The 27471-nt window shown below is 46.3% G+C and overlaps 1 protein-coding gene across 5 annotated transcripts in view; it reads left to right on the forward strand.

Annotated features, from left to right (window-relative positions):
- The window catches only part of SPOP (speckle type BTB/POZ protein), a 48132-nt gene extending 37120 nt beyond the window's left edge, over nucleotides 1-11012 (forward strand). For all 5 annotated transcript variants that reach the window (XM_080979463.1, XM_080979464.1, XM_080979467.1 and 2 more), the window contains 7 exons: nucleotides 327-478; nucleotides 619-746; nucleotides 4382-4559; nucleotides 6025-6080; nucleotides 7168-7290; nucleotides 9419-9561; nucleotides 10714-11012. In XM_080979463.1, coding sequence (XP_080835589.1) covers nucleotides 327-478; nucleotides 619-746; nucleotides 4382-4559; nucleotides 6025-6080; nucleotides 7168-7290; nucleotides 9419-9561; nucleotides 10714-10858 — 925 coding nt within the window. In that variant the 3' untranslated portion in view covers nucleotides 10859-11012. The remainder of the gene's footprint in view (nucleotides 1-326; nucleotides 479-618; nucleotides 747-4381; nucleotides 4560-6024; nucleotides 6081-7167; nucleotides 7291-9418; nucleotides 9562-10713) is intronic.
- Nucleotides 11013-27471: the final 16459 nt, after the last annotated feature.

The following is a 27471-nucleotide window of genomic DNA, read 5'->3' on the forward strand; positions in this document are numbered from 1 at the left end:
CCAAAGGAAGAGCACTTGGGTGCATCTCCGTCCTATTTAATATCTAGTTCTGGTTGTCCTTGCTCCTCCAGAAGAAAGCTAAGGATGTGGGAGCACGAATCCCACGCAAGGGAGAGAAAAAAAGTCCAAACAACTCTTTTCCTCTTTTGGGATCTCTGTGGAGTAACCGCAAGCATCGCCTTATCAGAGGTTGTGCCTCCCTTGTCCCCTACATTGCATTTTCTTTTGTGCACCCAGTGCAAGCAGATCTGTGTGTGGAAACTTGTTTCTGCCAGCAGGTTTAAGACCATATCGAGAAGATGAAGATTATCTTTCTGCTTCTGCAGGTGTTTGCGCGTGAATCCAAAGGGCTTGGACGAAGAGAGTAAAGATTACCTTTCGCTCTACCTGCTACTGGTCAGCTGTCCAAAGAGCGAAGTCCGAGCCAAATTCAAGTTCTCCATCCTGAACGCAAAAGGAGAAGAAACGAAAGCAATGGGTACGCAGAGTTGGTGGCCGGTTCCTTGTGCTTCAGTTGCCGTTTAAACACAGGCAGCGAGAGCGAATGAGAGCCCTGCTTGTGTGTCTCTTGGCTTTCCTTTTTCAAAAAAGAGCCCCCACTTGTTTATATATTTCCAGAGAGTCAGCGAGCCTACCGGTTTGTGCAAGGCAAAGACTGGGGATTCAAGAAGTTTATTAGAAGAGATTTTCTCTTGGATGAGGCCAACGGACTCCTCCCAGATGACAAGCTCACTCTCTTCTGTGAGGTAAGGAGGGGAAAACGACGCGAAACCTTTTCTTTCATTTGGAAGAAAACCGCAGAAGGGCTGCAAAGACGTTTCTCAGCTCCCATCGCATGTCCAATCCCTTTGTCCATCACTCCTTCTGAACTGAGCACAGTAGTTGGAGTCGAATGGTGACCCTGAGTGTTTTGTTTGGGAGAGGGGCCTTTTGTAACTCCCTCCGTAAGGTGTGGCTTGGCTCGCTTGCTTGAGTTGTCTGGAGCTATTTCTCTGCAAGCACCTTTTCTCGCTTGTGGCATGCTGTCATGTGAATTACGTGGATTAACCTGTGGAGGGGGAGGATGAAGAAGCAGATGTGTGACTAGAAATGTATAGTTCCATAAATCCGGGGGGAGGGGGAATACTACCTTTTTTTTTTTGCCTTTATGAAATTTATAAAACAGTTTTGTACATCTTTATTCAGAAGACCCACTCTTGTTTAGTGGAGCTTACTCCCCCGTAAGCATGCATAGGATTGCAGCCTCAAAAACTATCAGTGCGTTAAAGTGAAATCTAAAACATGTTTTCTCATAAGTAAACCCCATTCAGTGAACCTTCTGATGCGGCTGAGCCGAACGTCTGATGCGGCTTCCGATTGAGTGCAGAAAGCTCCTGCAGCCAATCAGAAGCCGCGCCTTGGTTTTCGAACGGACTCCCGGAACAGATTAAGTTTGACAACCAAGGTACCAAGAAAACAAAGGCCCCAAATGGTCCTCTGATGAAGAGGGCAGCACCTCTAGGAGTTGAAATGTATCTTGGGTTTGAGTGTCAAATACGCACACTTTTGCCATGTTCTTTAGGTAGCCTTAACATCAGAACCTTCATGTTTCACATTTTGAGTGAGTAAAAAACCTTGCCTTAAAAAGCATTTGACTCGTGCCAAAAGAGAAAGCAACTTTTGATGGAGTACTGTCAGTGATCTCCAACATTTCCAGTTTTTCTGTAGGATAGATTGGGGGTGGGGGGGGAGGGTCCTGGTAGAGCACAGTAGAGAAAATCATGTTTCTTCCAGGCCTTTGCATCGCTCTGTGTGGGGCTTTTTGTCAATAGACAAGGCCTGTTCCCCGCACAGCATGGGATTCATTCTTGGAAAGTATCAGGCTTTTGTCAGAGAAAAAAGCTTTTGGATCTGGCAAGCCAGAAGTTATGCATAGAAATGAAAACTTGTGCTAGTTTTTGCTGATGCCAGGAGGTTTTCCTGCCATTTAGTGCCATATGCTCAGCGAATTTCCCCCCATTTCTTGCCACAGGTGCTTACAGCTGTGTTTCTATTTGGCAGGAATGCCGTGTGTGTGTGTGTGTGTGTGTGTGTGTGTGTTTTCCCCTCTGCTGAGGCTCTCTAAGGATTTGATAACATTTGGTGAGCTGGGAGACTGTTATCAGGGTTTTTATTTAAAACTTGGAATACTGCTGAGGAAGAGGGTTTGTCTGTCTTAAAAAAATAAAAAATCGCTTTAGTTCTGCCGGGTCTTCCGTCTGTCAACCTGCAGCAACATAGGCTGCAAGTTTGGCCTGATCACATGAGATACTGGTACACCTGCTCTTGCACAGCCCCTGTTTTGCTGGCTAGTACCTGTGGAGCTGCCAGTTAGCTTACATTGAGATCCTTGCAGCATCCATTTCCAGTTTGAAGGGGCTGCTTTCTCAAAGAGGCAGGCACCCGATTCTTTGTTTTCCATGTTTGCACTGCAGAATTCAGAGCAACTTGCAGCATTATCAGGATCTCGGTTTTTGTTCAGTAAAAAAAAACAGGGTTTGTTTTAATTTTAATGACTTCAGAGGTACCAGACACAATCCACCCAACATCTCACAACATTTAAGTCCTGCTAATTGTGATGGGCGAGATTTTAAAGCGCATGCGTAACTTCCATTGAAATCACTGATTCTTGAACAGTTCACTTTGGCATTGTTTATAAGGATAAGTAACATTTCAAACATTCAACATTTCCTTTGGGACGCAGGTGGCGCTGTGGGTTAAACCACAGAGCCTAGGACTTGCCGATCAGAAGGTCGGCGGTTCGAATCCCCGCAACGGGGTGAGCTCCCATTGCTCGGTCCCAGCTCCTGCCAACCTAGCAGTTTGAAAGCACATCAATGTGCAAGTAGATAAATAGGTACTGCTCTGACAGGAAAGTAAACGGCGTTTCTGTGCACTGCTCTGGTTCGCCAGAAGCGGCTTAGTCATGCTAGCCACATGACCTGGAAGCCGTACGCCGGCTCCCTCGGCCAATAAAGTGAGATGAGCACCGCAACCCCAGAGTTGGCCACGACTGGACCTAAATAGTCAGGGGTCCCTTTACCTTTACCTTTAACATTTCAAAAGCAGTAGTTTCAGAGGTGGGGATTCAGAGCAGGCTTGCAAATTGTATTTTTTTATTTTATTTGAAATTTTGCTGCCTGTCTCCCATTGGAAAGCAGCGTGAGAGTGGGGCACACATTTTAAATGTGGGTATTGTCATCCAACAGGGATGATAACAAACCTCCAATTGGTGCTGGAGTTTTGGGCTGTGAAAATTTTCAGCATGCCCTCAAGGCCCTGTAAGGCAGGGATGGGGAAGCTACTACTATTTCTGGCTGTTGGCCACGCCAACTGCAACTGATGAGAGTTGGGAGCCTGTCAACAACATCAGCTTCCCCTTCTTTCCCGTAATGGCCATGTGCTTGGAAGTCTTTTAAAAATGGGCAATATGCTCATTCCTGGAGGATAAGTCACATCAGAGGCAACCAGTCATGATAGTCATATGGTACCTCCATGCTCCAGGGATATTCTTATATCAATTTTAATTTTTAAAATCACCTCCAAAATAGCTTATAACTCCAGGTGAGGAAGTTTGTGAACATCTGAACTAGTTAACTTGAGCCTTCATTTTTGAAAGACCTGGAGCCTGGGTTGTGCTCAAGGTTAGGGACTGATAAAACAGATGTAGGTGCGGTCAGGAAGGAATCTGGCTAGTGACTCTGGCTGAATCGAAATGACTTCATACAGTGGTAATCTGCTGCAGTATGTCTGTAATTGCTTGGGAAGCTGGCCTGTGACACTCTGCCAAGCGGTGACGTTTATTTTACTACACCTCCATATACCTGACATGAAATCAGGAGGAACAAGGAGGTTCAGGAAGAGCGTACAGAAAACTGGGCTCCCTGGCGTTGGTCTGTACCCCATTGTAGGTTGCCATATAGTAAGTGTTCATTGGTATTCATCTGTAGAGAGGTTTTTGTCGCTTGTGGCCTGATAGCTTTGTCTTCTGGAGCCATGTGGAGCTCGGCAGATTTGTTTTCTTTGACATCTCTGCTCCTTGCTTGCGGCACGTAGTGCCTTGGACCAATCTGTAGAAATGGATGGCCCTGCCTTTTATCCCAAAGGAGAGAACTTAGATGAACTTCTGATTCCATCAAAATCTGTGGGAATCCTTAGGCAGCCGTGCCGGTATGTGGGTGAGAGCAGAGTTTATTTTCAGTGCATTGCTGTTTTTGTCTTAAACATCCCTAACCAAGAGCATCTGTGGGGTTTTGTTTCCCTCCACCCTACCCCACTGAACCTCTGTGCTCCTCCCCACTTTTTTTTAAAGTTCACTGTGCTGCTGCTGCTGCTTTTGTTAACCCCCTGTACTTCCTTGCAGGTGAGTGTAGTACAGGACTCTGTCAATATCTCCGGCCAGAACTCCATGAACATGGTGAAGGTACCTGAATGCCGCTTGGCTGATGAGTTGGGAGGCCTCTGGGAAAACTCTCGCTTCACAGACTGCTGCCTGTGTGTGGCAGGCCAGGAGTTCCAGGCTCACAAAGCCATATTAGCAGGTCGGTATCGACATGGGCGCGAGGCTTAGCAGGATGGCGGATGGACTGATCAGGGACAAGCCGACTGCCTTGATGAGTGTTTTGGAGGTTGCTTCCCTTCTTTTCCAGAAAGGGGCTCCAAATAGCGGGTCCTATAAGATGGGAACAATTGATTTGACCGGGGAATGAGGGGCAATGGGAATGTATCATATTGAAACCTCAGATTTAAAAACCCATTTAATGCTATTGGGAGGGCGGGGAAGGTGCAAATTGTAAAAACTGCTTTGCCAGAGGTCTTCTAGGACTTATATCAGGCATGTCCAACTCCCAAGAAGACTGCAATCTACTGCCACTATAAAAAAAACTGGCAGTGATCTACCCATTAGATTGACCAAAGTTGTTGGACATTCCTGCTGTATATAATGCACTTCTGTGGGAGCCCAGGATAAACCATTCAGCTTTCTTTCCTCCCTTTAGAAAGGCAAGTTTCTGTGTCTTACGACTGCAGAGATATACAGTCTTACCTTGGTTCTCAAACAGAATGCATTCCGGGAGTCCGTTCGGCTCCCAGAACTGTTCGAAGACCAAAGCGCGGCATCCTGCCGCCAATCAGAAGCCGTTGAAGCCACGCCGGATGTTCGGCTTCCAAAAATTGTTTGAAAACCGGAACACTCACTTCTGGTTTTCGATTGTTCGGGAGCCAAAACATACAAGTTCCAAGGTGTTCGGCAACTAAGGTATGACTGTACTTGAAAGTGTGAGGCAATTCCTGCTGGAATCCCAGACGGATTGCTCAATGCGATTTCCGAGTAGTTTAGGAGTATGCTCTCCTGTGTTCCCCCTCAGCTAGGCCCCTGCGTAGATTTTTCACTTTCGTGCGGCTAGCAAAACCGGAATGAGTTGTGACAAGCTTGTAAAATTTGTTCAACTTGCATAATTCATGCGTGTTGCAGAACCTAGCTTTTCTCGGAGCAGAAAGATGTCTGCCTGGGAGCAGAACGTTTTTTGTCTCTCTTATTAAGCAGAGGGTGCACACGGCCCCGTATATATTCTGCTCCAAGCCGGTTTAACCACCACGGCTCCCTGGAGGAAAACCCTCTGAACTGTAGTGGGAGGGAATGGAGCCGAGAATGTCTGTGAGTGGTCTGCACCTTCACAAAACTGCAATTTTCAGAGCTGCTCTTGGGTGGGGGGTGGGCTGGGCTGATGGAAAAGCTAGTTTTAAGCTGGTCTCCTTTCTCTAGTGTGCATATGCCCTTAGGAAGACATTTGATAACATTTCTCTCATGATCGTTTTATTTATTTTTTACGCCCTGTTATATTGGTACCTTTATTTGCAGGTACTGATTGCATGTGTCAGTTCCTCTCTGGAGAGGAAGGTTATCTCTTCACATAGTTTTAATTGCATTTTGTGGTGTTCTTTTCCCTCCTCCCCAATCTCTCTCTCTTCTCTCTTGTGTTCCCCACCCCACCCCTCTGGCCGCAGCACGTTCTCCGGTTTTCAGCGCTATGTTTGAACACGAGATGGAAGAGAGTAAAAAGGTAAGTGGGCAGAGCAGCTTTCTGGTCGTGAGGAAGAGCCATTTGCTGATCTGCAGACTGGGAGAGATAATTCAGGAGCTGGAACAACTCTTGGTTCCCCCAGCAAGTAGCTGAAAAATACTGCAGACTTTTGACCTCCACTTGCAAAGGTCTTGCTCAGCACAGAGGCTCAAAGCAGAAATAAAATACATTGCTGTCATGTGTCCAGGTTGGCAAGGCCTCTTGCTATGGGAAGGAATGCTAGAGAGCTGACATTGTGAACTGTATTTTAGATAGATAGGTCTTGACCGGAGGAATGGCTGGGGAACAAGCGCTGCCAATGGAAACAAAAACCAAGTCGGGGAATACCTTTATTAGGCCAACCAAAATATCACACAATATAATGTGCAAGCTTGCGAGTTCTCCAGAAACCTTCATCAATCTTGCGGCATTTTGCTGGACCTAATAAAGGCATTGCCCTAATATGTATTTTGGCATTTACCCTTTCCAATTTCTGCATGAAAAGAATTCACTGTAGGTGGACATTTGCCTTCCAGTTTTTTATATTTCAGGGAGCCAGAGCTAGAGCCCTGGGTGCAAGTCCAAGGCTTGTTCAGTTGAGAAGCTTACTAGCTGATTCCTTTCGTTCCAAGATACACTGTCCCCACCATTCCTCCCTTGCAGCCTTGTTGTGAAACTAAGCTTTGAGAGATGGGCATATTGTAAACCACCAGGAACCTTCAAGACAGGCCAGAAATGAAATTTGGAAAGCACCGTAGGAGGAGTTAATACTCCTGCACTGCCAGTGTTTTACAGTTGTGATGGCATTTATGTAACAGTAAATGCTGGCTTCTTGCCGCTGCCTGAGACAGTGGAAAAGTGAAGTTTTAAGGAAAAGTCTCACCACGTTCTCTTCTGTAGTTGGAAGAGGCAAAGGAGACTGGAACATTTCTGTTCTTTCTGCATCTTCTTCCCCAAATATTTGTGTTCTCTCCAAATAGTTCCACTTTGCCCCCCCCCCCCAAAGAGAGATCTGGGGGAGGAGACCAACAGTTGGGTCTGTTGCCTGAGTGTCAGAAGAGTAACCCTAATTTCCCCCCTGGTGCAGAATCGAGTTGAAATCAACGATGTGGAACCTGAAGTTTTTAAAGAAATGATGTGCTTCATTTACACGGGAAAGGCACCTAACCTCGACAAAATGGCCGACGATTTGCTTGCAGCTGCTGATAAGGTACACAGGATGCTTGGCTGGCCGGCCGGCCGTTGACTTTTTTTTCCCTCTTGTGAAAAGGGAGAGGGGGACCAGCACAGAAGCCGGGGCTTCAACCTCATCGTGTTTATACTTGATACCTAGGCCTTTGGTTTTGTGGGTTTTTTTTAAACCAGAGGAGTTTTCGTCTCCTGGAGACGAAATTGTGGGGAACTTGCTGGCATGAACATGCCATTGGTGTCTTACCAGATTCATTCCTGGGTCTTTGGGCACAGTTCAAAGAGATTTCCTTGGCCCGCCCAGCCTATTTGTAAGCTGTGGGTGGCTGTATACTTGAGGCGGGCCACATCCCACTGCTGTCAAGAGGTCCAGGGCCTGGTCAGCCATGAGGCATTGCTAACCCCTCTCCTCCTAGTCTGTCCCATCCTCAAGGTGTTGACCTGCGAGAGGAGAAGCAGGGCCAATAGAGACGAACTCTTGCTTCCTGATCTTTGCAGGAATGCACTGAAAGATGAACAGTCTGCTGTAGAAGCTTCTAGGATGAGACAGCAATCTTTAGGTACATCCCTCATTGCGCAGAGAGAGGGGTGCCCTGCTCTGTTGAGAGCAGCGTGTGCCATTCTTGTACACTGCCATTTAAGTAAATCACTATCACCCCCTGGACCAGATTAAAAGGGATGTGATGTCTGTCTGTGAAATGTGACTTCACTGCCTCAGTGAAAAAGCCTCAGAGCCAGCCTCTCACAACTCCAGGAATATGGGGGTACCTGCAAGTTAAGGGCGCTATGCTGATGCTTCGAGGTCACATCTTACACCACTGAATTGTGAGGTTTTGTGCTGTTCCTTACCTGTGTGTGGCAGGTTGGGGCAAAAGGGCAGAGGTGAAGAAGCTGGGCTTCTCTGAATTGGAATTTCCAATGCTTGGTTCAAGTCGTTAATAGAATCGCAGTGAAAAGCCCCTGCCGTATGTATGCAGGGAAGAAAAGTAGCATGGGGAATTTAGGGTGGAATATTGCAGATTTAATGGGGGGGGGGTGTAGAAATTTGTGCCTCCTTCACAAAATCAAAATATACTACCATGCAGCAGCAGATGCCAAGTGAGTCTTGCACACTTGCCCAGCAGAAGCCCATATTGGCCTCTGGGGATGGCTTAGTGGCAAGTTAATTTTCAGCCCTGCCTAGCAACCGCAGTTCTCCAGCCCATTGATCAGACAGCAAGGTTTAGGGGGTCTTCAATTGTGACTTTTTATATAGCTCTTCCCCACCCCCTAATCCTTCCAGGGTGTCTGTATAAGAACAGAAAGCAAAACCTTTTATGGCAGCACATGAAGCCTCTTAATATTTGCCCAAGAGGCTTGGGAACAGCTTGTTCTGTCTTCCTCCAGTCTCTTGGGGAAAATACGTAATTATACTATAAACAAAACACAGTGCATATCCTAAACCCTGGAGACCTGCCATTGGGCTCTTGGGTGAAGATGCGATTAGAGAGTTAGGCTTTGTCTTTCAGAAGTGTTTATTGAGGAAGATGGAAAAGGATGTTGTTGTACCTAAAGATCCAGACTCCATTGACCTTTCGTCCAGCTGCTTGGGCTTGTGTGTTCTCTTTGCTGAGCCCTCCCAAGCTCTGCAAGCAGAATTAAGTTATGCAGATTACCTACTACAATTTACATAATTCTGCTTCTCCAGTTTGGCACTCGTTATGTGTGTTTTTGGCAAAAGAACTTAAGATATCTCTTCGTTGTTTTTTCTCCCCAGCCAGAAGGCTTCAGACTTTGGTGAGATATGCTGACAATTGCCCAGAATATGCATCTCTCTTCCTCCCGAATATTGTGCTTCCAAACATTACTACTGATTAATTGAAAAATAAAAATACAGTACAATACACATTGCGTGTATCAGTGCTATGCTATAGTTACAGAAGCACTATGCAAGACTTGGAATGTTTGCTCCAACAAGGAGAAGACTGCTAGCACAGAGACTTTATAGGATTAAGGGAAGTGGAGCACCACGCCTACAAAAGCCATTCAAAATAGCGGTGCTAAAACCCACCTGTAGGGAGTTTTGCCACCACAGCACAGCCTCTTTTTGGGTCTTCCTCTTTCAGGGCAAGCTCATTTCAGTACCTCTCTGTACTCTTTTTTCTTTTAAGTATGCTTTGGAACGCTTGAAGGTGATGTGCGAGGATGCTCTGTGCAGCAACCTGTCCGTAGAAAATGCAGCGGAGATCCTCATCTTGGCTGATCTACACAGCGCTGACCAGTTAAAAACTCAGGCGGTTGACTTCATCAACTAGTAAGCAGGTTTTATCCTTTCTCTCCCCTCCCCTCAGAATGTGGGGAAATTGACAAAGTAAGAACCCTAGAGAGCAAAGCCCCATTGCACCTCTTGTATTTGTGTTCAAGCACTCTCATAACCAGCTAAAATTGGTGCACCAAAAAAACCCAAATTATTCCACATCCTCTGTTTTGGTTTCTCTCGCTGGCTCATCTACAGCTTCTTTTTTATCAAACATAATTTCTTCCCTTTTTGCCCTTGTGCTGGAGAATCAAGTAGTGGCTGTTGCATGCTCCTCCTGCAAGGAGTGTGGAAGGCACTTTACTGAAAGGGCACTCTGCCCCACTGTTTTCTGCCAAGGGGGACAGTGGTAGCTCCATTCATATTCTTTCTCTCTTAAGCATCCCAAGAGAAACAAACAAGGAGCCTCGAAAGCAAATCCTGTAAGAGAAGAGAAGACGGGTGTGTTCTGCAGTGGACATACAGTGCAAAATACCCTCTCTCTTTCTCTTTCTTGGATGAATTGGCTGTTTCTTTTAGAACTGCTTGAGTTCTTAAAGATGTCACACCCATTGCGTCTGAATGGTGAGTTGCTAAATGCAAAACCAGCACCTCTGACTTGGGGTCAAATGGGGGGGGGGAATAGCCCCTGAAGCAGCCTCGATTCTTTCAGGCTAGGGGTCAGCAAACTTTTTCGGAAGGGGGGCAGTCCATTATCCCTCAGACCTTGTGGGGGGCCGGACTATATTTTTTTGGGGGGGGGGAATGAACGAAATCCTATGCCCCACAAATAACCCAGAGATGCATTTTAAATAAAAGGACACATTCTACCCATGTAAAAACACGCTGATTCCTGGACCGTCTGCGGGCCAGATTTAGAAGGCAATTGGGCCAGATCCGGGCCCCAGGCCTGCCTACCCATGTTTCAGGCCAAGGTAGTGTCATCTTGCTTACATTGCACCACAGAGTTTCTACAGCAGATGATAAGGCATTTATACAAGACATAAAAGCAGCTGCTGAAACCCTAAAGTAGAAGTATTGATACGATTGATAGCTTGAGAACTTCCCCTTCCCTTCTCTGTGTTTTGCCTTTCACTGTCAACTTTTGTGTGCGTGTATCCCCCCCCCCCCCAAACTGGTAACCTTGGCTCCTTTGTTGTTTGTTTCCAGCCACGCTTCCGACGTCATGGAGACTTCAGGATGGAAGTCGATGGTCGTGTCTCACCCCCATCTGGTGGCCGAGGCGTATCGCTCGTTGGCCTCTGCGCAGTGCCCTTTTCTGGGACCCCCACGCAAGCGGCTGAAGCAATCCTAAGGCCGGACCCCATCGCACAACCCTGTGTGTGTATGTGTGGCTTTTTAAACAAAGAAAAAACATGGAAGTAGCAACAGAAGCAAGTTGCTTTTCCAAACCTTGACCACCAGGTAGACGATGCAACCTGTGGAGCTTTTAACTCTGTTGTGGGGGTGGGTGGGTGGGGGAAGAGACTGCTTTGAGGCGTGCAGACTTTTAAAACGAAACAAAAAATCAGCAGCAAATAAACTTTGGGGCGAATGGGGAGGGGTGGACTTTGGGTTAAAGGGGACTGTTCAACCTAATATATCCCTGTTGCTGCAATGTCTGTGTGTTTCCCTTTTGACTTGGCCAAGTCAAGAACTTAAGGAGTTGGCCGGGTGCTGGCCTGAGACAACAGATCCCAACAGTGCTAAATGGAATTTAAGGCGAGAGGAAAAGGGACGACGTTATGGCCTCCGCATCCGACAGCACAGAACAAGAAGTCGGGCATGATCAGAGCGCGGAGGACGCTCTCTTTTGTTCCGGAAATGACAACGGGGTATGCGGGGGTGGGGTGGGGAATGATTCTGCCTTGATGAGATGAAGCCCACTCACGGGAGCATCCATGGGATTTGTATCGGGACTTTTGGGAGAGGGAGAGACTCCCGGCCGCCATGAAATCCCTCCATCCGCCTTCCAGCCATGAGGCGACGACGGTCTCTCTCGGTAGCACTTGTGTACATGGACGGCAAAAGCGAGCCCCTCTCACAAACTGGCAACTTTTAAAAAGTGATGAGGGGGCTGGTGTGAGGATACGCTCCCTGGACGACTTGGATAGGATGGAGACAGCCATGACCGGCTTTCAGGAACTGTTGGTGATGCTCTGGACTTGGAATTGGCTGTCCAAGAACGATGGTTACCTGTTTAGATATTGTGGGAATTTTTGTTCTTTTGGTATCTCTCTTCCCCTGTTTTAGTTTACTTCCTCTGAACTCCTGTGATTTCTTCACATCCTTTTCTGTTTCGTTTTGTTTTTTAAAGAAATTTTATCGTTCATGAACACTGTGTCAAAGGTTTCTTGTCCTGCGTTGCAAAAATGATTCTTATCGAGTGTTTGTACCCAATCCGCTGGTTTGTAGAAGATTCTGGTCCTTCTCCGTTCTAAGCCAGTTTCCTTTTACAGGCAAGAGGTTCCAAAATAACTGGTAAAGCTTTTCTTTTTTTCACCCCCTTTCCTTTTCTTTTTGAAAATATAATTACTCTTTTGTACTGTGTGTTGTTCTGTCTTGTCTTTATGGCTTTCTTTCACTTTTTTTTATATAAAAAAAGAGAAAGACCTTTCCCCTCAAATTCATATTTGGTTTATGTGTCTGCTTTATTTACGCTGATGTTATTTGCAGTCCAGGAACTGGGGCAGCTGCCACCAAGATACTTTGGTTTCCTATTTCAGTAAGAGCTAGTTCTGGGAGCCAACCTTTCCCACCAACACTCCTGGACTTAGCAGAGGAGGTCAATGCTCCTGATTGGCTTGTCCCTCTTCAGTTTTGCATAAAGTGATTGGACCAAGCAGAGGTGTACCTAGGCTCCCTTGCATCCTTGGCAAGGAGATGTATTGGTCCTCTGAAGCCATGGGCAAGAATCTCAAAAGTTTACTTTTAGTTGCCTTTTGCGCTGTGCCAATGACTTCCTCCATGGCCACCGGGGTCGGGTCTGCTCTGTTCCACCTCCTCTCCTCCGTCAGTTGGTCCGTCTGTTTCCTTCCTTCCTGCTTTCCTTCCTTTTTCCTCGGAAAAGCAACCTGGGGAGCACATGGATGGCCAGAGTGGAGACGAGATTTTTGCGTCCCCCTCCCTGGGCCTGCACCATTGGCAGGGGCCAACCCAGCCAACCCTTCAGTACGCCCCCTGGGACCAAGAATCAGGGGTCCAGCCTCTTCCAATCCCCTCACTTTGCCTAAAGCAGCAAGCTTTAGGGTGGTAGGTGTGCTCACAAGCATCTTCAGCTCCGAGCTTGAGGAGAAGTTCCCGGAAACAGCAGCACAGTATGACCAATATCTCAATATGAATTATTTGGATAACAGCTGCATTCGTCTCAATTTGCCATTTGAAGAAGTGGAAGAACATAAGTTTGGGCGGGATGGAAAAGATGATGATGAATGAACTTGGTGGGTGGGTCATCCCCAAAGTTTTATGTTGCAGGGAATCCCTGATACCTGCAGAGCATTCTCGTCTTCTCCATTCTTTCACCACCAGCGGCAATTTTTAGTTTTTCTTCTCTCACTGATAGTCAGCGTTCGACAGCTAGCACAAATGTTTGTTCCTCATAGGGCTGTTTCATGTTTTGAAGATGGGTTGTGCTTTCCTGAACCTTGGAGTTTGGATACGTTTTGGCTCTGATTTTAGTAGCAATCACTTGTGGTGGAGATCGCTCTCTATGGAAGATTCCCCTGTAAATAGGTCCCCACGTTCTCAGTTAAGGTGAGTTGAGAGGAGAACGTAAGAGTTATGCAAGTTCTGAAGCTGTTCTCTTAGTGTTCAGGCTGTACAGCGTGCCTGCTGTCAAATCCAATAAGCTCTTTCTGGGGTTATACTATTTTAGGGGCCTCCACTGTGACTCTAGAGCAGAATATCAGGGTCACGTTTAGAGTGTTTCACACCCTAGTTTCTGTATTCGGGCCCCTTGTGAATAAGTTTTATGCTACTCACTTTCTATAGATGGGGAGCAGAGGCTAGGGACTTGCTTTTTGAAATGTATATTTGGTGTCTTGCCGTTTCCCTGAGGAATTTTGCTGTCAGACGGCGGCGAGTAATATTATACATATAATATTATGCCAGGTTTGGTACAAATTCAAAGCAAGTCTATGGCAACAGCTTCACAGTCTTAACAAAACAAGGCACAGTGGAGAGGGGGGAAAGGAATAAGTTGAAACAGGAAATTTAAAAGTGTCATGAACATAAACGAGATTTATTGCTGATTTCCAGACATACTGGTTGCTTCTAGGAGGGAAAAAGGTTTTGAGAAAGTTCTTGGGGAAAGGAGAGTATGCCACCAGGACACGAGATGAGGAGAGAGGAAAATCCCAAACGATAAAAAGCAAGATGGAAAAGGGAGGCAAATGAGCAAGAGAAGTAGAAATTAACAAGTAGAACAGTTATCAGAAGAACAGAGAGACCAAGCTGGAGAATTTAAAAAAGATTAGAGGAGAAAAGGAGAGGAGAAGAAGGAATAGGTAATTAGATGTAAGAAGCCGCAACTTGTTTTGGGTGTGGGCGGAACAGCTGGCAGCCGATGCAAAGAACTGTAAATTGGGAGTAAGGTTATCATAACTGAGTGCGACAGTATAATTGGGAACGATTTGGGCTGCTGCCTCTGTTCTCTGTCTCAGCCTCTTCCCTTCACCATCTCCAGTACACAGATAATACTGACTCACCCTGCAGGGTTGGTGGTAAGGGTTACTGAGCTAATAATGTAATACAGTGGTACCTCGGGTTAAGTACTTAATTCATTCCGGAGGTCTGTTCTTAACCTGAAACTGTTCTTAACCTGAAGCACCACTTTAGCTAATGGGGCCTCCTGCTGCCACCGTGCCGCCGGAGCACGATTTCTGTTCTCATCCTGAAGCAAAGTTCTTAACCTGAGGTACTATTTCTGGATTAGCGGAGTCTGTAACCTGAAGTGTATGTAACCCGAGGTACCACTGTATTATTATTATTATTTGTATACCACACTTCACCCGTAGATCTCAGGGCAGTTCACAGCATAAAGGGCCAAAGGCAGCCCCAGAGGACTCTTTGCCAGGCCATAACTCCCTCCTGAGCCACACCCCTCACTAGTCCTGCTTTGCCTCTCCTTGAATGTTTTCCCCTGGCTGGCCTGCATCCTTGAGCTTTGCTGATGCCTTTTTGTACGTGGAACATTTTGCACAGTTGAAAAGCACAGTAAAAAAACACGCTACCAACATGATGTTGTGCTATGCTGCCTTGAAAGAGAAGTTAAAAGAGAGTTGCATGCGAGGACTTTTAAGATGAAGCAATGACGATAGCCCTGAAGCAGCCCTGACAGTTCACAACCAGGTAGTCTACTTCCAGGGTAACTTTTTAATCCAGGCTGCATTTGTCATTGGAAATACAGCACATTCTAGCTTCTCTCCAAGCACACGTTGTTATTAGAGTTGTAGCCTGACTTTCCTCCAGGGATGTCAGGGTGATGTTCGGGACTTTGAACCTGGGTCTTGCCAGTCCTAGTCTTGGCACTTGAACCCGTACCCTATGCTGACTCCAGCAGCCTGTTCCCCTGCTTGGAAAAAGAGTATTAGGCAGATACATGGCAGGTAGGTCTATGAATAGCTTTTAGGTGTCAGTCACAAAAAAATGGAAACCTCATGCCTTCGCTCACCAGATTCTGGAGTAACTGTTCCTCCACGTCTTCTAAGACATATCGGGGAACCATTGGTGGTCCACATGTTACTGAACTACAACTCCCATCAACCCCAGCGAGCAAGGCCAGTGTTGAAGGATGATGGGAGTTGTAGTTCAGCAGCACCTGGGAGGCCACAAGTTTCCCACACTGGTTCCAGAGGCAAAGTGAAACTTCACTTTGACCCAACACAGTCATTTCTTAGCAGTGGTTTTAAAGTCAGGCAAAAAGAACATGGCGGCGTGTCCTTTTGAAAACTGGTTCTTCTCGCTTCACCCCCCCCCCCGCCTCTTCTTAATTCATCGCTGGTGTGAGTGCGAGACACCTAGATACAGTCTGAAACAGCGTTTTGAGTTTTCGGATAGCAGGAAGGTTTTCTCGTGTCGGATCGCGTAGCATCTCTGTCTCTAGGTATGAGCAAGAAAGCTGGCTGATTTTTTTCCAAGGGAAGGAGCCGTGTTGTTTACTGAAAGGTTCGCTGCTACATGACAAAGTCTTCATCCCCATTGGGTTTGCAGGAGCAGCTATAACTGCTCAGGGAGTCTCTCGCCTCGGCTTCCAGCTGCAGGATGCAAGACACACTTGCAACAAGTTAAACGGGCCTTGACATCACCAGCCTTGCCTTTTCTTCAGGGAGGTGCTTGACTGGAAAGCGAGGCTGGTTTTGGCAATCGGCTTCCCCGGGGAGCCAGAGACACACAGGCAAAAAAGGTAATCTGTTCAGGGACTTGTGTGGCCTTTTTTCCCCCCTCCGAGGGAAGAAGAGAGCCAGAATGCATGTCCTCTGCACCTTTGGGAGATTTCCCCCAAGCAAGTGGATTGATTGCATTTAGATTTATAGCCTGCTTTGTTTCTTTAAAAAGTTGGGAAAGCAAGAACAAAAACCAGCGGCGCAGATGGGGAGCTTACGAATGGGGAATGGGGGCACAGTTTGAAAGCTTCACACCCAGTGTGCAGATGCACACACAGGAAAACCATGCATGCAGGAGCTTTCCCCTTCAGTGGCAGGAAGTGATCCAGCATCTCCATGAGGTCAAGAATGGGTTCTGGATACTGCACCTCTGGGAAGCACCACCTCCTGGTTGGCAGGCAAGGGATCAAGGAAGATGGACACCAATGGGGCGGCCTCTTCGCACAGACACAAACACACACACCTCTCAAACCAGTTGTTTCTGGTCAGCAAGCAGGTTTCTGGCTTTGCACACATCCAGTTCACTGCAGCACCATTTGAGCGTTACTTAAGCAGCTGTTTCTTTCTTTTGTGGGAAAGAGGGCTCAGTCGGTAGAGCATGAGACTCTTAATCTCAGGATCGTGGCTTCGAGCCCCACATTGGGCAAAGGATACCTGCGTTGCACAGGGTTGGGCTAGGACCCACGTACCTACAGGACCGCCTCTCCTGGTATGCCCGCGGAGGACCTTAAGGTCCACAAATAACAACACGTTGGTGGTCCCGAGCCTCAAGGAGGTTAGATTGGTTTCAACTAGGGCCAGGGCCTTTTCAGCACTGGCCCCGACGTGGTGGAACGCTCTGTCACAAGAGACTAGAGCCCTGCGGGACTTGACATCTTTCCGCAGGGCTGCAAGACAGAGCTGTTCCATCAGGCCTTTGGTTTGGACTCAGTCTGACCCTTATGTTTCCCATCCCTTATGGTCTTCATTTATCAGCTATTTCAAAATGAGGCTGCATTTTAACCTGTATTTTAAATTGGCTTTTATTTTCTCCCTCTTTTCCCCCTACAGTGGTAGGTTGGCAGGAGCAGGCACCGAGCAAAGGGAGCTCACCCCATCGCGGGGATTTGAACCACCAACCTTTTGATCGGCAAGCCCATGGCTCAGGGTGGTGCTGTGGTCTAAACCACTGCGCCTCTTGGGCTTGCCGATTGCAAGGTCGTCGGTTCGAATCCCCGTGATGGGGTGAGCTCCCGTTGCTCTGTCCCAGCTCCTGCCAACCTAGCACTTCAAAAGCACGCCAGTGCAAGTAGATAAATAGGTACCGCTATGGCAGAAAGGTAAACAGCGTTTCCGTGCACTCTGGTTTCCGTCAGGGTGTTCCGTTGCGCCAGAAGCAGTTTAGTCCTGCTGGCCACATGACCCGGAAAGCTAGCTGTGGACAAACACCGGCTCCCTCGGCCTGAAAGCAAGACGAGCGCCGCAACCCCATAGTCTCCTTTGACTGGACTTAACCATCCATGGATCCTTTACCTACTTTGAATTATGTCTAAGGTTATAGAAAGCCATTGCATACGTCACCTCTGATCCAGCAAGAGAGGTGCTTGTCTGGGATCAGATCCACATCTTCGTGTACATCTGCATCATGCTCTTCAGAGGTGGGCAGATGTGCACGGTTTGCATCTTTGTCCCGTTGTTACGTGGGGACTAGTAGAAGTCAAGCAGGTTCGCTGCAGTGCCATTTTTCTTTTAATGTTTTGAATTTGTTAAAGACCTCAGAGAGGAGCAACCTGTTGTTGGCATCGCTTCTCTGCAAGCTGATGCTTCATCTATCAATTTTGTGTTATGTGTGGGTTTCTCTTGGCTCCCCCCCCCCCTTTTTAATAAACGGTAATTGATACAGCCGGAGTCATCTGGCGATGGTAGGATCATAGCTGCGGCATGCTGTTCATAAACCTCCCACTAACATCGCTCCCTGCATCTTTCTAGTCTGTGCTGTGCTGCTGCAGAGAGTTTTGAGCCAGATGAGCAGCTGGGAGAGCCAAACTCCACAAGGGAAGGGTATATTTATCTAAACAATATTCCAGATAAACATTATTATTTTTTTGTTTCGGAAAGCCATTTTTGCTGATGTGCTCTGCAATCTAAACATGGCTTTCTCTGTTGTAGGATGTTCCCCTAAGGCGTCTTTCTAGCCACCAGCTTCTCTTGTGTATACGGTGCCATCATTTAATCTCTTATGTTTCACCCAGAAATGTAACTCCCAACAAGACAGTTTTGACGAGGATGAAAAGGTTTTCCACTATAAAATATAAACCGTATTTTTCGCTCTGTAAGACGCATCAGACCATAAGACGCACCTAGTTTTTGGAGGAGGAAAACAAGAAAAAAAAGATTCTGAATCTCAGAAGCCAGAACAACAAGAGGGATCGCTGTGCAGTGAAAGCAGCAATCCCTCTTGCTGTTCTGGCTTCTGGGATAGCTGCGCAGCCTGCATTCGCTCCATAAGACACACACACATTTCCCCTTACTTTTTAGGAGGGAAAAAGTGAGTCTTATAGAGCAAAAAATACGGTATATATATATGGAAGAATTTGAAAACAGCATCCCATCCCACCCTCAATTTGTATTTGCAAGATATGACGAATCAAAAACGTAAAATTTCAGGAACTATGGAGCGGAGAGAAAGTTCAAACCTGAATACCGACAGTTCGGGAACAGATCTGAGTACAGGTGAAGTCTGAGTTCCAGTTTGAGTGGCTGGCTTGTTTGGTTGCAACAGCTCCTTTCTTATTTGCTCTATTTAAAAGGAAATATATGGGAGCCCTGTTGGTTGAACAGCAGGGGAGTTTCATATAAATAAGCTAGAATTCTATTGTGAACTTGTGTTGTGAGTACTGTGGAATTGGGGAAAGGTTCAGGAAAGAGCAGTCCTGTATAACCAAGGGGCTGGAACAACTCTGCTTTAAGGAAGGTTGTGACGTGTGGCTTTTAGTGTAGAGAAAATGTGAGTAAGAGGTGATTTGACACATGTATACAAAACTATGCATGGGTGTTTTTTTTTTTTTAAGAATGGAAACCTTTTTTATTATTTTTTTGGGGGGGAAATACTGCAGTATGAAGAATCCGCGAGCAAGTTTTGAACTACGAGCAGCAGAATAATTAAAGATTCTTGTGTTACGACTGTTAAAAAAAGAGGGAGGACAGGGTCCAGCAAATTGGGGCATAAGAAAAACTTAATGGAAAATGGGATGGGAAGTAGGCAATATAAATTTTTTTGTTAGGAAAAAAATGTATTGGAATTTTTTCTTGATTTTTTGGGGGGGATTTAATAATATTTTAAGAATAAAACTACGCACGGTATGAAGAAAGTTGATAAGAGGAAAGGACTCATGGGCAGCTAATTATTTAATTTCTTTCACAAAATGTATACGCTACTTGATTATCAGAAAAAAGGAAAAAAGCCCCTCAAAGCGGTTTACAATTAAAAAAAAAGATTAAACAAAATTACCAGTAAGGAAGACCGACAGAGAAAATTTAAAAAGTTAAAATATCAATAGACTATACAAATAGATTAAAACTCACATCGGTCTTCTTTAACAACTGATTGTTGGGAGATGCAGGACAGACGGAATGAAGCACCTGTTCACACAACTTGGCTTTAAAAGAGTAGCAGACAAAACTCACGGAGGACGAAGCAAGGAAATGGCTCTGTTCTAGGTCTGCTGCCAGAGGGAGTGTGCTTCTGGACACCAAAGAGGGGAGAGGGCTGTTGGGCTCAGGTCCAGCTTGTGTGCTCCTCCCTCTGTGAGAAAAGGATGGTGGTCTAGATGTGGGAGCGATGCTCATGCCCAACCGTTGCAGCATAAACCTCAATGTCCTATGCAGATTGAAACCCAACATACTGTGTGTTGTGGCATAAGCTTCTGCATACCAGAAGTCACTTCACCTAAGTATAAGCGTTGCCTCGTGAGCTCTGGCCCATAGGCCTCATTCTGCAGTGTGTGTTATGGGCTTTCGGGTACCACAGGGCTCTTGGGTGTCTGGATGATGAGATAGATGATAGATAGAAAGAATTATTTATACCCTGCCCATCTGGCTAAGTTTCCCAACCCACTCTAGGTGGCTCCCAACAGAACATTATTATTATTATTATTATTATTATTATTATTATTATAGCAATAAAACAGCAAACATTAAAAACTTCCCTAAACAGGGCTGCCTTCAGATGACTCCTAAAAGTCAGATAGTTGTTTATTTCCTTGACATCTGATGGAGGGCGTTCCACAGGGCAGGCACCACTACTGAGAGGGCCCTCTGCCTGGTTCCCTGCAACCTCACTTCTCACAGGGAGGGAACCGCCAGAAGGCCCTCGGAGCTGGACCACAGCGTCTGGGCTCAATGATGGGGGTGGAGACGCTCATTCACGTATACTGGGCCCGAGGCAGTTTAGGGATGTTTATGAATGTATGCATTGGACTGCCTTTCCCCTTCCATTGGTTAAGAGCCTTGCAAGTCCTGTGCCCGTGTTGTGCGTTCTCATGTATGTGTGGTTTTACTCCACAAAAAATAGCATTTGATTTCCGGGAGATTATTCTGATTGCCTTTATTGCTGTGGGAGAAAGCTTGAATGTGAGGTGGGGAGATCATCTAGCGCTGGGGTAGTCAACCTTTTTATATCTACCGCCCACTAATGCATCTTTCTTGATGGTAAAATTTCCTTACCGCCCACCAGTGCTCAATGGAAGGAGGATTCAGCTTGTGCCATAGAACCCCCTACTGCCCACCTAGAATCCTGAAACGCCCACTAGTGGGTGGTAGGGACCAGGTTGATAACCCCTGATCTGGAGCATAGCCACAGAAGAACCTAGAAGGGCATTTCCTTTGGTTTACAGGGGTAGGTGTGGAGTGCTTTGTGTAATATTACTCTCTTCCTGTATCTCCTGTCTCACCATTTCCCATTTCACCTCTTCCTTTTCCCTTCTGTTTTCCTAGTCTTTCATTCCAGGCTGCATGGGGAATCTCCCAGGAAGCAATGATTCGAAAGGGATTTTTTCTACTCCGCAAAGGCTCTTTCCTCCTATCTCCTCCTGACTGTATTGCTCCCCTGTCTGTCATGTAGGCCACTTTTCATATCCCCAGACGCTGCTCAGGCTTGTCTACTTGTCAGCCCCTTTTGCCTCCTCCCCTTCTCCTGTCATTCTGCGCCTTTTGCTTAGAATAGCCTTTTATTCACCAAGTATTTCCCTGTTTAGCACTCTGTGCCTTCCCTGAATAGAGGATGCAGAGGGGTGGGTGTAAACCGATGACATTTGCATGGCTGGAGTTAAGAAAGTGGGATGTTTTGAGAAAAGGCACTGGTGCAGGAATATTTTCATGTATATCATACAAATGTAGAGTTGGGAGGGAACTCAAGGATCACCTAGTCCAACCCCCTGTAGTGGAGGAATACGCAGCTGTCCCATACAAGGATCGAACCTGCAACCTTGGCATTATCAGCACCACGCTCTAATCAGCTGAGCTATCCAGCTTTGTGTGGTGGTACTCACTCTTGCCTCGGGCCTCACCTGCCACTGTCTAAGAGGCATTGTTGAAAATGATTGCCCACTTCTGGTTTAGATTTTGTGTGTGTGTGTAAGAGAGAGAGAGAGAACAGGTAAAGGACCCCTGGACGGTTAAGTCCAGTCAAAGGCGACTATGGGGTTGCGGTGCTCATCTTGCTTTCAGGCCGAGGGAGCCAGCGTTTGTCCACAGACAGCTTTCCAGGTCGTGTAGCCAGCATGACTAAACCACTTCTGACACAACGGGACACCGTAATGGAAACCAGAGCGGACGGAAACGCCATTTAGCTTCCTGCTGCAGCGGTATCTATTTATCTACTTGCACTGGCGTGCTTTCGAACTGCTAGGTTAGGTTGGCAGGAACTGGGACACAGCAATGGGAGTTCATCACCATCTCACAGATTTGAACCGCCAACCTTCTGATTGGCAAGCCCAAGAGGTGCTGTGGTTTAGACCACAGCGCCACCTGCATCCTTTCAAGAGAGAGAGAGAATATAAACAAGGGAGCATGTATCCTGCTGGATAAGAAGGAAGGTCAATCCTGTTTCAACCAGTGGCCAACCAGAAAGTGCCCAACTGGAGCATGAAGGCAACGAGCCTTGTTTGTTACGTTTGTATTTTGTCTTCCCCCAAAGTCACTGAAGACAGTGTACATGGCTGGCTTACACTTCTCTCACTACCTTCACAACAACCCTCTGATGCAAGTTAAGCTGAGGTGTGCTAAGTAGCCAAGGGTCTCCCAGTGTCTGAGTGGGGATTTGAACCTGGATGTCTCTGGGCCTGGTCCAGCATTCATTAGGCACAGCTCCACACTGGCTCCATGCCCTGTCCCACACCAGCAACCAGTATGAAGAGACATTTAGCCTCCAAAACTGGAAGGTTCCATATAGCCACCATGAAGAATAGCAGACCTTCCAAGTGTCCTTGTTTTCCAGGGACGGCCCCGGAGTTACAGAAGCCATCCTGGTTTCTGATTTGATCCTGGAATGTCCCGCTTTTCCTTAGGATGTCCCTGTTTTCCTCAGAGAAATGCTGGAGGGTATGGTAGAACGTCCCTATTTTCATCGGAGGGTACGGAGTTATGCAACCACCAAGCCAAGGAGATCCAACCTTTCGAAGACATCTGAAGGCAGCCCTGAATAGGGGAGGCGTTTTTTTTAAAAAAAGTTTAATGTTTCATCGTGGTTTTAGGTGTTTTCGGGTTGCGGACCGCAGGAAACCCGGAAATTACCGGAACTGGTTACTTCCAGGTTTTGCCACTCACGCATGCGCAGAAGACCAAATCGCGCCTGCGCAGATGCGGCGCTTCAGCTTGCGAACGCTGTGGGTTGCGGATGTGCCTCCATCACAGATTACATCCACAACCCAAGGTTCCACTGTATGTTGGAAGCCGCCCAAGAGTGGCTAGGGCAACCCAGTCAGATGGGCATAATATAAATAATAAAAGTTGTATTATTATTTTCATCGGAGAAATGCTGGAGGGTACGGAATAGCTCTTGATAGACTTTTCCTCTGCAACTTGGTCTAATCCCCCTCGAAGGCTGCCTGAACTGGGGCCTATTGCCGCCACTTGCGACTGTGAATTTCATAACTGAATTACGAACTGCGTAAAGTACTTTTATTTCCTCCACCTTGTCCTGAAGAAATCCTTTGCCAGTCCATGTCTTTGGGGGATCCTGAGTTCTAGTGTTACGTGCTAGAGAAAGAGAGAAGAGAGATGACCAGTTTCTTCTTCTAAACCCATGCAGTCATTTTACTTTTTAAAAATCGTACCTTCGCAAGTGAATTCCTCACTCGGAGGGTTTTGGTTTTCTGTGTGCTGGTGAAATGAAAAACTCGCCAGTGAATCCATTGTCTCCTCCAGGCAAACAATAAATGCAGACAGCAAACTTCAAGCCCCAGAAGCTTTGCGGAGCGTTTCCAACGATCAGTCTAACGGCGAACCAACCATTATTGGCTAAAGAGATCTTTCACTGCCGGCTCCCTTGGGCTTTAAATTATTATTGGCGGATTCTGCTGAGGTATTTCTCTTGTTTATTGTGAGAGTTTATTTTACTTTCTCCGACCTTCAGTTCTTTCTCCCCTTATGAAAGACAACAGCTTGTCCATTTACCAGAAAAAACATCTAACCAAGCAGAGGGAACGGCTGTGCTTTTGAAAACTCTCTTTAAAGCTTTTGTTCTGCGGTTTAGACAGCCCTCCTTATATGCCTATATGAATCTGCATATGGGAGAAATCTGTTGACTCCTTTTGTTTCCCTTTTCTTTCAGAAGAGCATTTGTAGTCTTTTTGACAAAGGCTCTCATGCTAAACTAATTACCTTGGCTTTTTTTATATACAAGAAGAAGAAGAAGAAGAAAGGAACGCATTTTGGATACAGCTTTGCATTATTACACAGCTCAGCTCAGTTGGTTAGAGCGTGGTGCTGATAATACCAAGGTTGCAGGTTCGATCCCTGTGTGGGATAGCTGTATATTCCTGCATTGCAGGGGGCTGGACTAGATGATCCTTAGGATCCCTTCCAAATCTGCAGTTCTATGATTCTATGTCTTTCCCCACTAAATAATAATAATAATAATAATTATTATTATTATTATTATTTATATCCCGCCCTCCCCAGCCAAAGCCGGGCTCAGGGCGGCTAACAACAGTAAAATAATACAACATTATAAGAATTAATTAAAAGCAAATTAATGGTGACTAGAGGCAAGGTAAAAGGTAAAGGACCCCTGGATGGTTAAGTCCAGTCAAAGGCGACTATGGGGTTGCGGCCCTCATCTTGCTACAGGCCGAGGGAGCCGGCGTTTGTCTGCAGACAGCTTTCTGGGTCATGTGGCCAGCATGACTAAACCGCTTCTGGCACAACAGAACAATGTGAGGGAAGTCAGAGTGCATGGAAATGCTGTTTCCCTTCCCGCCACAGTGTTACCTGTTTATCTACTTGCACTGGTGTGCTTTCGAACTGCTAGGTTGGCAGGAGCTGGGACAGAGCAATGGGAGCTCACCCCGTTGCAGGGATTCGAAGCGGTGACCTTCCAATCAGCAAACCCAAGAGGCTCAGTGGTTTAGACCACAGCGCCATCCATGTGAATTCTGCACCAGAACTGCTAAATTTAATGACAGTTATTGGACCTTCAAGATTACCCCAACCCCAAAGAAGCTTAGAGGAATTCTTCAAATGTAGAGTCCTTACCAGACCCTAAAACAAGGCCTCACCTGAACCTTAAATTTAAAGAATATACTACTTTAATAGGCATGGCTTCTCCCAAAGAATCCTGGGAGCTGTAGTTTGTTCAGGGTCCTGAGAGTTGCTTGGAGACCCCTTATTCTCACAGAGCTATGATTCCCAGAGTAAAGAGGAACAGGTTCTTTAAACCTCTTTGAAACTTGTAGCTGTGTGAGGGGAATGGCAGTCTCTTAACAACTCTCAGTGCCTTTAACAAATTATAGTTCCTAGGATTCTTTGGGAAAACCGTTACTATTAAAGTGGCATAATACTGCTTTAAATCTACTGTGTGTGTGTGCACTCTCTCCTCAAATCAAGGATGCACAGATTATTCTGGACTCCACACTGTCTCTCAACTTTATGTCCGGTTTGACACAAATCTCAATCCACCCCTTCAGTAACCCTGCTCAGAGATTTACAGGTCCTGGTATCTGAGCTGCTGGCTCTCTCTCACCAGGCACCAAAGTGGTGTGCTGGCTTTGTGCCGTTTTGTGCCACAAACCATGCTTTCTGTGCCACCCCCAAACTGAGTACAGTCGTACCTTGGATCCTGAATGCCTTGCAAGTCCAACGTTTTGGCTCCTGAACGCCGCAAACCTGGAAGTGAGTGTTCCAGTTTGCAAAGGTTCTTTGGAACCCAAACGTCCTCCGCGGGTTCCGATTGGTTGCAGGAGCTCGTGCCTTGGTTTCCGAACGTTTTGGAAGTTGAATGCACTTCTGGGACGGATTCTGTTCGACTTCCGATGTACAACTGTAATTGGCACTCAAGCTGGGAGCCATAGGGACACCCCAAAGCCCAACCTCGTCTGATTAACTCCAAACCAGTGCCAAAGAGGCATCAGGCTCCCAGAGCCTTCTCAAAAAAAGGGCATATGGCAATGAATGGAGAGCAGTGTTCAAAGTGTCAGACTGTGACTGAAGAAACCCAGTTTTTGAGTTCTGACACCCCTCGGGTGAGCACCATTGCTATTATAAGAGGAAATGGGAAGTGTTCATGGTGAAAAACAGCACTGGTGGGCTGGGCAGACCAAATGATCTGACAATGTATAAGACAGCTTTCTATGTTCCTGATGGTTCTGACACAACATTGAAAGAGGAGGGAGGTGCGTCTAAACGCCAGGAAAAATATGGCAGAAACAAAGAGGAAGGAAGAACTCTTATTAAATTTGTATCCTGCCCTTCATCCATAGCTCTCAGCACAGTTCACAACATAAAAATACCATATAAAAACACAAAGTGCATGATAGAATCAAGAACAAAAGAAATAAAAACCCATAAACCGATTGGATAGGAAGTTTGAGGACTTCATGCAGATCCACAGGTTGTGTGCTATGGCATGGCATTAATGTTATTTATTCATTAAATTTTAAATTTGTTGGTCATTCTGCCTTGCTCAGGGCAACCCAAAGCAACCGAAGGCCAAACAAATAGACAAAAATGTGCGAACCAGGCTCACCAACCTTCAGCCTAACATCTCAGAAGTTTATTGTGGCGATTAAAGCCAAAGGGAATCTTGAGCTACGCTGCCTTGAGCTCTATCAGAATGGCAGGATGTAAATGTGTTTTCAAAAACAGAATTCCTCTAATCAGTAATACGAAATTGCGGTGGGGAGGTTGTGAGGAGCAGGACGGTTTGCAAGCAGGTTTGAGGCCTGAGAGCCCTGGTGTGCCATAATCATGTCATTGCTTCGCTCTGGGGTCTATATAAGGATTTCTGGCCAGTATTGCTGAGGGACGCAATCCAGGCTTCAAATTATTTCTTCCAGACCTCCAGCTGACTTCTGGGAAATTAACCCAGTTACTTCAGATTTGTTTCCAGAGCGGATTACGGCGAAGCCTGCCTATCCCCAGTTTATATTTTGTGCCTCCTTTCTCCCCAATCCCCAAAGATTGGTTGGCCCATTAACAGGATCTGACCCGAGCCCCATGCACAGCCCCCGGTAGAATTGCTATGGGCTGCTTCCGCTTTGCCAGGAAACTAATTTGGCTGCAGGTAGAGCAGGCGGCAAATCTCTTATCAGTCCTTTTGATTTTAGCTTGTCTGTTGTGCTGGTTCATTAGAAAGCTGAACTTGAATGTACTTCGCTCCTGTGCAAGTCAGGTGTGAGATGTTAAACACAGGTGTCCTTGTACGAATAGGTTTTCAGTTTCTCGGATTTGCCAGGGTTGGAAATGGCAGCAGCCCCTATTGCGGCTGTTTGGGGGGAGGTGTGGGGCACAGATGAGGCTACTGCCTCCTTCCTATCTTGGCTGCCAAATGTATGCAAACTGATCTGTTTAGCTTCTGGTAAGTCCAGATTCTCTGAATAATCTGACTGTTTACAAAAAGGCAGCAGAGCTGATATCAGCTTGGCAGACAGAATTTGGAAGCATGGATACTGAGAATTTGGAAACAAGGATGTGGAGAATTTGGAAACACTGATATCGAGAATTTGGAAACGCGGATATCAAAGTGTTTCATTAATCTTTGTGTATATATATATCTGTAAGGCATAGAGAGATGTAGTGGAAGAAAGGAAGGAAGGAAGGAAGGAAGGAAGGAAGAGAAAGAAAGAAAGCTCAGCTGTTTCAGAGGGTGTTTTTTCCCTGCCCTTTGTCTCTCCCAGGGCAGCTGATAATAATTAATTTTTGCTATAGCTCAGGCAGGGGTCTAAACTGCCTCAAAGTCTTGTCTTTCTAATTGCAGATCTGAGATGCGTCTGCAGTGAGACAGTCTTGGTTTGTGGTTTTCCACGGACAAGCGAAATGTTCTCTACCTATCCCCAGAGCTACTCTTTCT

This window comes from Podarcis pityusensis, assembly GCF_964106645.2.
Source record: "Podarcis pityusensis genome assembly, chromosome: 13".
NCBI classification, from domain to species: Eukaryota; Metazoa; Chordata; class Lepidosauria; order Squamata; family Lacertidae; genus Podarcis; species Podarcis pityusensis.